General features: G+C 48.4%; 1 protein-coding gene across 3 annotated transcripts in view; it reads left to right on the top strand.

Annotated features, from left to right (window-relative positions):
• The first annotated feature begins 369 nt into the window (after positions 1-369).
• Positions 370-10,692, top strand: part of CFAP251 (cilia and flagella associated protein 251) — a 67,126-nt gene continuing 56,803 nt past the window's right edge. The window contains exons 1-6 of one of the 3 annotated variants that reach the window (XM_019467557.2): positions 370-500; positions 1,422-1,663; positions 1,856-2,059; positions 2,745-3,128; positions 8,023-8,163; positions 10,176-10,285. In XM_019467557.2, coding sequence (XP_019323102.2) covers positions 1,442-1,663; positions 1,856-2,059; positions 2,745-3,128; positions 8,023-8,163; positions 10,176-10,285 — 1,061 coding nt within the window. In that variant the 5' untranslated portion in view covers positions 370-500; positions 1,422-1,441. Of the gene's footprint in view, positions 501-1,421; positions 1,664-1,855; positions 2,060-2,744; positions 3,129-8,022; positions 8,164-10,175; positions 10,286-10,692 lie in introns of those variants that run through there. The other 2 variants (XM_019467556.2, XM_019467555.2) reach the window with 2 other exon arrangements.

Below are 10,692 nucleotides of genomic sequence, written 5' to 3'. Positions count from 1 at the left end.
GGAGGGCAAATCTGTGTGCTGCGTCTGTGAAACCGGGAAATTTAGTTTGCTTTCGGCAAAGAGAATTTTGCCAAACAGCTCATACTTCTTCACTTCATCTCGTCAAGCCTTCAGAAAGTCAGAGGTGCAAGCATCCACCGCTGCAGCTTCTCAGACTTCGGCGCCTGGGGGAAAAAGTTGGGGGAGGAACAGAAGGAAAAGAAGCGGCCAGGAAGAAGGCCAACTTCGCTGCCCGAGTGGCGGCCGCGCCCGTTCCCCGGGGACCGCCAGGGGGCGTGCCGGCCCGCTTACGGCAGAGCCTTGGGCACGTGACCACCGTCCGGCCCTCCCGCTTTACGGCCCGTCGCCCAGGCGGCGGTTACCTTGGGGACGGGGCTTGCGTGGCAACGGTAACTAAGGAGCTCGCGGTGGAGAAAGCCGGGGCCGCTGGAGGCGGGAAGGTGACAGGGGTCCAGGCGGCGGGACGGCCCGGCCACTGAGGCCCACGGAGGGCGCGCTCTGTGAGTCGGGGGCGGGGGCCCTGGCGTGGGAGGGCCCGGTGCCCCGCGGGGGGCGCTCGCCGCACCCCGGCCGGGCCTGGGGCGGCCTCGGAGAGACCTGAGCTGCGCGTTGTGCCCCCAGCAGGCCCCCACACCTTCCTTCCGCCCCTCCCCCGAAGCCGCGCATCAAGATGCGCCGGCAGAGTTTGCAGTGGGCGCAGGCCTCGTGCTGAGGGCCCCTTGCTGGAAATCATAGTAATGATTTTTGAGATGCAGGAACCAAGCGTCAGGGAGGTCTGCCTCTTTCTAGCGGTGTGATCTGAATAAGTCCCTTCAACTCCCAGAGCCTCACACTCAAGTTTGGCGGAAGGAATAAACCAGAGACTATGCTGGAAGGCGTTTAAACTTTGTAAACAGTTGCCGCCTTTCTCAGCCACTCTGCTGCAGCTGCGTTGAGCATTTGACATGGCATCTCAACCCCAGAATTTAGGGCTCTCATTTTTATTTTGCCTGTGAGCAAATTTGGACCCTGAGGGGTATAGTGACTTGCCCAAGGGCACAGAGCAAGTGAGTGGTGGAGCCAGGTAGGGTTCAGTGCTAGGAGAGGCCGGTTGCAAAGCCGGCTTTTAACCACTAAGCACACTGCTTCTGCCCTTATTTACATTATTAGTATTGTCGTTAATGTCGGGGTTATCATTTTGCTGCCTGAGGGAATATGAATATATATAAAGTGAGTTAAAGGGCTCTCAAGTTATTCCTAGAAAGGCGAGAGGCCCTGGGATCAATATGTTGAAGATTTGGGACAGGCTTTCCCAGGAGTATGAAATTATTTTTGTTGCTGTGGAAGGGAACCAGGGCCAGCATTGCACATTTCATCGATAGGTTAGTGCACCAGGAAATTAAAATGGGAACTGCTGATTGTTATGGTCAAAATTTCTCTAGAGAAAACTCCACAAAGAGGAATGTCGGACGCAGGGGAAGAGCCACTAGAAGAAACAGAAGAAGATGGAGGAACAGAAATGGAAGAAGAAGAAGAAGATTATAATTCATATTATAGAGAGGGAGAAAGTATGCCACAGAAATTAAAGGAAGATGATATGTTAGTATGGAGACAGCCTCGGGAGGAGGGGGAGCAGGAGGAGGAGGAAGAGGAAGGAGAGGAGGAAGGGGAAGAGAAGGACGGGGTGGAGGAGAAATGGGAGAAGGGGGAGGAAGGGGGAAAGGACTGGGAGGAGGAGGAAGAGGAGGAAGAAGGAGTGGAGGAAGAGGAAGAGGAGCAAGGGGAGGAGGGAGGAGGAGTGGGAGAGAAAGAGAAGAAAGGAGAGGAGGGGGAGGAAGAATGGGAGAAGGAGGAAGGAGTGGAGGAGAAAGAGGAGGAAGAGGAAGAAGGGGGAGAAGGTGGGAAGGAGGAGGCTGTGAGAGAAAAAACGGAGGAAAAGGCTGCAGCTGCAGGGGAGGAGGTAGCTGCAGGAGTACAGGAAGAAACCACAGTGAAGCCCCAAGAAATCACCAAGTCCAAGATCAGTTTGGAGAAACTTACATTGACTGATTCCCAGTCAATCATGTCGGGAACTTTTCTAGTAAGTAGTAATTGTAAATCATTCATTCATTCATTCATAATCATTAAATGACTGCTTACTATATACCAGGCTATGGAGATACAAATAAGATACAATCCATTCTCTTAAGGAATTCTAGGGAGTGTCAGGAGGCAGACCTGAACTCTCTAAAACAATATGCTAAGTGCAGTGATTGAAAGATGCAAGGGAGACATTTAAAAAAACAAAACAAGAAAAACAGGGACCCTTAACCCAGCTAGGAGGATGGTCAGGGGAAGCTTCCTGGAGGAGGCGTGCACCAGAGCTGATGTAAAGAGGGGCTAGGGATTAGCTGGAGTGTGCTTGTTTTAGAACAGAGTCAGTGTGATTATAGTAATGGAGGCTTTCCACAGACTCATCCTGGAAGAGAACTCAGCTGTGGTCCAAGGAGAAGTGACTCTGTGCCGAGTCTGTCCTCGGAGAGGACCAGTGCCACTTAGAAGAATGGTTCTGCTGTGTGGTTCTGCTGGTAGGCCAGGAATAAACCTGGCACACCCATGACTCATTTAAGTACAAAACGTCCCAGGCTCCTTTTTAAAGTGCTTCATGGTTCCCATGTGAGGCTAACACTGACTGGCTGATTAGGAATAGAAAGGAAAATTTATGAGGGAATACGGCAGCACATACTGTAACTGGAATCACAATCTTCTTTTCTTTCTTTTTTAAGAAAACCCATAGTGGTGATGAGTCAAAGCGTGCATCAGAGCATTCAGAAACAAATGAGCTTTTTAGAGACTTGAGCTCACAACGAAGATTTCTTGATTTGGAGCAAATCAGTTCTGAGGAACTACAGATTAGTTCCCCTGACTCACAGCCCTCTAGCAAGCTTGGGCAGAAAACCCACCAGATGCCCCAAGATGAATCGGGACAAGAAGGGACAGATTTGGAAGCAGAAAAGGGAGAAAGGATACAAGACAAAAGACTATCATACTTAAGTGAAGAAAAAGGAAAAGAATTCCAGCCCCAAACAGAGATCCCAGAGGATTCACTGGTGGCCACCAGTGAGGACATTTTGTTTCAAAAGGATGACAGAGCCAATGTGTACCCTTTGGTGAGTGTCATGTGCTTTTTGATTTCCTCCAACGCTCGGAGAGCATTGTGAAATAGGGGAGTTTTATGCACATGGAAAACAAAATACCACCAGAAATATCCTTTTTAAACTAACAATAGACTTGTGTGTTTTAAAGTTCAGTTCAGCGCTCCAGCTGGACACGCATGACAGGCTACGGACAGGAACGCCGCATCTGGGTCCAATAGTGTTGCTCCGCAGGCAGGAAATTCCGGACGTGGTTTGTCCGTTGCATAGGGTGCTGGTTTTGGTGGGAGACTCAAGCTCCATCTCTCCTCCTCCCTCCCCCTCCCTTTCCCCTCTCCGTTTTCTCACTTTGTGCTCCTCCTCCTCCATTCCTTCCCCTCTCCCCCCTCTCCTCACCTCTTCTGCCTTAGCTTGCTTGATAGCTTTACAAGCTCCTAAAACCATTACAGGCTCCTAAAACTATCCATTACCAAGATGGGTCAGAAAGTGAAGGGTGTGGACTGGGGCACCTGGGTGGCTCAGTCGGTTAAGCCTCAGGTCTCGATCTCCAGGTCTGTGAGTCTAAGCCCCGCGTCAGGCTCTGTGCTGACAGCTCGGAGCCTGGATCCTACTTCAGATTCCGTATCTCCCTCTCTCTCTGCCCTTCTTCTCTCTCTCTCTCAAAAATAAACGTTAAAAAAAATTAAGAGAAAGTGAAAGGTATGGAAAAAAAGTGAAAGCCACTGTGAAAAGCACCAGGCAGTCCAAAGGAATCTGCCTTTGCTGCCACTGACAGTATTCCAGGGAGGCACCATCTGCGAGGAATAAAAATATTATCATTTACCAAGAGAAGGGAGAGGAAAGTTTTTTTTCCCCCTTCTTCCTCCATCTGCTTCTGACAATTGCCTCCTAGGATTCATCTCCTGTTTTTTTTTTTCCCCTGCAGAGTTGGCCTTTGGAAGATTTGTAAGCAACTGAACGCATATAAAGCGTTTAATGTAGTTCGGAACATATAGGGCGCACTTGAGCGTCAACAGCTAGATGGCAGTGGTGGTGATAATGCCGATGAGGATGATGGAAAATGTCTAGCGAGAAGGGCAGACAACTGACAGCCTCTTTTCTGTACATTTGGCTTACTTTGAGCAGTGGAGTTCAAGGTCAAAGCTTGCGATTATTCTGTCCAAAAGAAAGAATAAGTTTTAGAGCCCTTGAAGACTTTTGTCTTGTTTAGCCAGCTAATAAGACATCATGTAATATCACTAATGAGACCAAGTGACCTTTGTGCCAGGGCTTTGGGTCTCCTGTTAACCTTGGGCTCACCGCAGAACCAGACCTCTCTCTACAAACTTGTTTAGCGCTTTGAGTATACCTTCTTTCTTTTCCCGTTCCTGTATTGTTTTTCCTTTCTGTTAAAATTACTAGGTGCTCCATATATTAAAAAAAAAAAAAAAAATTAAACAAAGCAGATTCCCCTTCTTACACTGACCACGCCCATCCCAGTTCCCTGAGGTGACTACTGTTACGGTTTGGTATAACTGTAGATCTTTCCAGACCTTGTTCTGTGCATCTACAGACCTGTTAGCTGTGTACTCCCGTGAGTGTGTGCACACACACACACCATGACACCCATTAGTTTTTGTTCTCTTTACCAGTGACAGATTCTGCATGTCTGCAGAGTATTTTTCTACTTCATATATCTTGGAGGATTTTTTTTTCTATCAGTGAATGTAGATCCATTTCCTCGTTAAAAATTTGTTTTAATTTTTTTAAATGTTTATTCATTTTTGAGAGACAGGGAGAGACAGTGGGTGAAGGGCAGGGAGAGAGGGAGACACAGAATCTGAAACAGGCCCCAGGCTCCGAGCTGTCAGCACAGAGCCAGACACAGGGCTTGAACTCATGAATGGTGAGATCATGACCTGAGCCGAAGTCGGACACTCCACTGACTGAGCCACCCGGGTGCCCCTAAAAAAATGTTTTTTAATGTCTATTTATTTTTGAGAGAGAGAGAGACAGAGCGTGATTGGGTGAGGGGCAGAGAGAGAGGGAGACACAGAATCCGAAGCAGGCTCCAGGCTCTGAGCTGTCAGCACAGAGGCTGGAACTCAAGAAATGTGAGATCATGTCCTGAGCCGAAGTTGAACGCTTAACCAACTGAGCTACCCAGGTGCCTGCCCCCATTTCTTCATTTTAAATTCAGGCATTTCCCTATTATTGATGGCCATTTATGTTCCTTCTGATTTCGTGTTCTCACTAGAGGTGCTTCAGTGAGCGTGCTTCTGAATCTCTCTCTGTGCCCGTGGCACCCTCTGTTTCCTTTGGGATCCCCTGCCTCATCCCAAAGGCCTGGAGTGGCCCATGGGGCTCATGGACACTGTCTCCAGCCAAGAAAGAAGGGTATCCTGCATTCATGAGAGGGGATCTTGTGACTGTCAAATGTAGTGAAATCTGGTTTTGACAATAACGTTTTGTTTTCATGTTTTACGGGAAAAGATTGCCATAAGAGATGGCTATCTTCGTGATTGGTCACCATGAGTGCAAAATGCAATGAATACTGTGTGGTTTCAATTAATGTGAGCACTTCTTGACAAGGAAGTTCTGTTAATGCCGAATGAACGAGTTACTAAAAATCTCTAATCACTTAGCCATCGCTTTAGACAACACCACATTCGATTAATTGGCCTTAGTTAATTTTTTTTAAGCTTACTTATTTTGAGAGAGCGCATGTGAGCTGGGGAGGGGCAGAGAGAGAGACAGAGAGAGAGCGAGAATCCCAAAGACTCCGAGCTGTCAGCGCAGAGCCGGACCCGGGGCTCAATCCCACAAACTATGAGATCATGATCTGAGCCGAAATCAAGAGTTGGATGCTTAACCAACTGAGCCACCCAGGTGCCTGGTGTTAGTTAATTTTTTAAATGGACTGGTTTTTTGTTTTTGTTTTTTTTTAAGTAATCTCTACACCCAGTGTGGGGCTGGAACTCATGACCCTGAGATCAAGAGTCGCACACTCTACCGACTGAGCCACCGGGCACCCCTAAATGGACTGTATTTTTGAGGAGTTTAGGTTTATAGCAAACTGAATGAAAAATAGAATTCCCTTCTACTCCCTTGTGACTCCTCCATGCCTAGGTTCTCCTTTCATTAATATCTTGCATTAGCATGGGACATTTGTCACAGTTGATGAGCCGATGTTGATCTGTTGTTGTTATTTTTTTAATGTTTGTTTATTTATTTTGAGAGAGGGAGAGAGAGCAAGAGAGAGACAGAGCGAGTGAGCGGGGGAAGGGCAGAGAGAGAGAGAGGGAGAGAGAGGATCCCAAGCAGGCTCCACACTGTCCTCGCAGAGCCTGACACGGGGCTCAAACTCACGAATGGTAAGACCACGGCCTGAGCCGAAATCAAGAGTCAGCTGCTTAATCCACTGAGCCCCCCCATCTTAACCATTTTTAAGTATACAGTGTAGTAGTAAGTACTTTCACGCTGAGGTGCAACCACTGCCTGGAGCTCATCTTGCAAAACCGAAACTCCCTACCCATTGAACAACAACTCCCCATTCCCCAGCCCGGCCCCTGGTAACCGCCGTTCTACTTTCTGTCTCTGTGGATCTGACTCCTCCTCTAGGGACCTCATGTAAGTGGAATCCTACAGTGTTTGTCTTGCTGTGACTGGTGGATTTCACTTACATCCTCCAGGTTCATCCATGTCGTAGAGTGTGTCAGAAACTCGTTCCTTTTGAAGACTGGATAATATTCACATTTTGTTTGTCCATTCATCTGTCAATGGACACTTGGGTGGCTTGGCTTTTTTTTTTTTTTAATGTTTACTTAGTTTTGAGAGAGAGAGAGAGACAGAGTACAAGCCAGGGAGGGGCAGAGAGAGAGAGGGAGACACAGAATCTGAGCTGTCGGCACATGGCACCATGCATATAAAGCGTTTAATGTAGTTCGGAACATACAGGGCGGCTCATATGAGGAACAGCTCAGGTTCTGAGCTGTCGGCACATGGCCCGGTGGGGCTCGAACTCACAGACCATGAGATCATGACCTGAGCCAAAGTCGGTTGCTTAACCAACTGAGCCACCCAGGCGGCCCTACCTTTTGGCTTTTGTGAAAGATGCTGCTATGAACCTGGGTGTATGAATGTCTCTTTGAGACCCTGCTTTCAGTTCTTTTAGGTGCGTGCCCAGAAGTGTGCTTGCTGCATTACGTGGTAATTCTGTTTTCAAGTTTTTGAGGAGTCCCCTTGGTGTGTCCGTAGCAGCTGCACCATTTCACATTCCCACCAGGAGTGCACCATGGTCCCGATTCCTCTACATCCTCATGAAATTTACCCTCAAGCATTTTTTGTTAAGTTTTTTTTATTTGAGAGAGAGAGCAAGCAGCGTAGGGTTGGAGAGAGAGAGAATCCCAAGCAGGCTTTGCACCAGCAGCGCTCAAACCCACGAGCTGTGAGATCATGACTTGAGCCCAAACCAAGAGTCGGATGCTTAACCGACTGAGCCACTCAGGCACCCCAGAATTTACCTTTTAAGTGTACAGTTCATCGGTCTTTAGCCTGTTCACAAGGGTGTGCAACCATTACCACTATGCAATTCCAGAACATTTTCATCCCCCCCAAGAGAAATCCATCCCCCTTGGCAGTCACTCCCCACCCCCTCTTCCAGCCGCCCCGCAGCCGCTCATCTACCTTCTGTCTCTGTGGATGGAGTCACACACTCTGCGGACCTGTGTGTCTGGCCTCTTTCAGAGTCATGGCTTCAAGGGTCATCCACACTGTAGCACGTGGCTGAGGACTTTCTTGAAGTGATTTCTCCTCTTTGGACTGATGATGTGGAATCTTTCTCCTCCAGAGACTGTGCCAGGAGCGCCTAGCATCCTAGCTCTGGCCTCGGCACACTTAGTGTCTTGCTGGTTTTACCTTTGTCTTCCAGACCTTGACCTGGTCTTTTGGCTGGAACAGTTCTCTTCCTGTTTACTATATTCGAGATGAAAGCCAGAGAGTTCTTCTGTATGTCTGCGCTCACACCGCGGTCATCTACAACGTTTTCAATAATAATCAGCACCATCTTCAGGTACGCAAGGTTTCTGGTTTTTGTTTTTCGTTTTGTTCTGTTTTTACCACAAGTAAAAGAGGTGGTTTTTCACTAGACTACAGCATTTTGGTTTTTGTTGCAAGGGCTGACTTCATTATATCACCATCGTGTTTTCCTACCTCTCTTCTGAACTATAGCAAACCTTGTCTTTAGAAACACATTTTATTACTCATTGTCTGTCTGATCCTAATCAGAATCAATTAACAAATAGCAATTGCTTTTAATTTTATAGGAACAAGAATTTAAAGCATTTGTATTTTTTTTTTTTTCTGCATTTCCCTAAAAATGTGGTCAGGATAGATCATGTTGTCTCCACACATCTGGGGGGAACACAAAAGGCTTCAGCAGGGATTCGAACCCTTTGCAGGTTTAAAAGGGCATTCGTTGATCCTTATAATCATGCTGAGAAGTGGGTGTTCATATTCCCATTGTACAGAAGAAAAAACAAAGGCTCAGAGCAGGTTAACTGACTTGCCTGAGCCTGCACATGAAGCCAGGTCTTGAATCCAGGTCCCCTGACTTGAAAGTATTGAGTAGGTTGGTTTTGTCCTGTCCTGTCCCCCCCACTTGAACACCTTTATTTGTTTTCAGCGCCCTCTGTGCCTCCCCAAGTGTCCCACATGCCTGCCTTCCCCTCCGTTCCTGACATTTTCTGCTTCCTCCGTTCCTGACATTTTCATCATTTACCTGACCAAATGTCCTCCTTTCTTGGACTTCTCGGACTTTCCACTCATTAACCCGATGAACAGTTCCATGTTACCCTTTTCAATGGACATATATTTTAATAAGGACCTGCTTTAATCAATACCTAGGTCAAAAACATCACAGAGGATTTTCCCATAGTCCGTTGTGCCAGGGATCCAAGCCATGTGGGTGCAGCTGGAAAAAGTTGCTCTCTAGAAGGCCAGGAATACACACGAAACCAGCCAGCACCACCCTGCGGAGCTCAGTTGAGTGTGTGGGACTGCGCACAGTGGGAATGGCACAGGGAGAAGGGAGAGCTGGTGTCTGCAGAGTCAGGAAGAAGCGGGAGTGGGCAGAGGGGCTGAGAAATGGGGACAATGGCAGGCAGGTCAGAGTGAGCTGGCTGGGAAAGGCCTTGACCATTCATTCATTCATTCATTTCACAGATATTTCTCATAACATCTGTTGCAGATTCTGGGTCTGTAGTCATGAACAAAACAGATCCAGTCCCCCCCACCTCGTGGAGCTTATAGTCTCGTAAATACATAACTATGAATTATAACAAGCACTCCAAAGGAAATGTGGGAATGCTATAGGGGAGAGGTCAAGAGTGAGAGCCGGACCTCAGATTGGGTTGCCTGGGAATGCAGACATGCCCTTCATGCCGAGATCTGACTGATGAAAATGAATCAACCAGGGACAGGTTGGGGAGGAGCATTCTAGACTGAGTTTGCAGGCCTGTGCGTGGGGCCCAGAAAGGAGGCCAGTATGGCTGGTGCAGAGTGAGCGAGGGAAGATGAAGAAGGGTGGAAATAGGCTATTTCCTGGCAGGGAGCACTACCGTTTTTTCTGTGTTTCCAGAAGATTCCCGAGTTACTGGGAAAGGATTACAGGGGGCTGGGAATGAAAGCAGATAGACCAGCGAGGAACCTTTTGCTCCAGAGCTGCTCAGTGACCTGATGTGGACACTGTTTTAGGGTGATGAGGCCGGCAGGGAGCTTCCAGGGGACTAGGCAGAACCCCAACATTTATTCTCAACCTGGGTTCAGAGTGGGGGACATGCCTATACCTGTAGGACACCCCTGTTCTTGTGGGCAGTGGGGCTTATCCAGGTGTTTCGAGGGGGAGCAAATTTGAACGCCGCTGGCTATGGAGAAATGCCAGGGAAAGCCAGTGGGCATGGAATTTTCAGCCAGATGAACCTGGAAGGGGAGCTCCGTTCTCTCTGGGGCCCCAGTCACTCCTACCAGTGCCAAGCCTGGGCCGTGTCCTTGAGGTTTCAAAACATTTTCTCTCCATTTCTGCAGGGCCACCCCAATGTGATCTCCTGCCTCTGCATCAGTGAAGATAGGCGGTGGATTGCCACGGCCGACAAAGGGCCCAACTGCCTGATAATTATATGGGACTCCTTCACAGGGTAGGCTTGGAGCCACCGTGCTTTCTCCTACTTAGTGTCCTGTGTCTGCCACTGTGGGCAGGACGGACGAGCAATCTGGCCTGGGCGTGCAGAAACCAGTGATGGGATGCAGGGTGAGGGGCTAGGGGACCTGGGGGAGGCTGGCCATCTTGTTGCCTTGAGTGACATTACCTTGGTGAATTTCCCGTTTACGATTCTTGGCTCCCGAGGCCCAGAAACTTGGTTTGGCGGTGTCCCAGAGTAGACGGGGCTGAGGGAGGTTAACTCACACAAACCCAGCTTGGAGGCCCAGAGAAGTGAAGTGACTTTCCCCACCTGCAAAAGGAAGAGGCTAATCATACCTACTGTTTTAGTTTTCTTGGGATGCTCTAAGAAATTACCACACACCGAGGGGCCTAAAATAACAG

The sequence above is a fragment of the Panthera pardus genome, unplaced genomic scaffold (assembly GCF_024362965.1).
Source record: "Panthera pardus isolate Hobbes unplaced genomic scaffold, ASM2436296v1 HiC_scaffold_15, whole genome shotgun sequence".
In the NCBI taxonomy this organism is placed as follows: Eukaryota; Metazoa; Chordata; class Mammalia; order Carnivora; family Felidae; genus Panthera; species Panthera pardus.
This window is presented reverse-complemented; position numbering and strand designations above follow the sequence as displayed.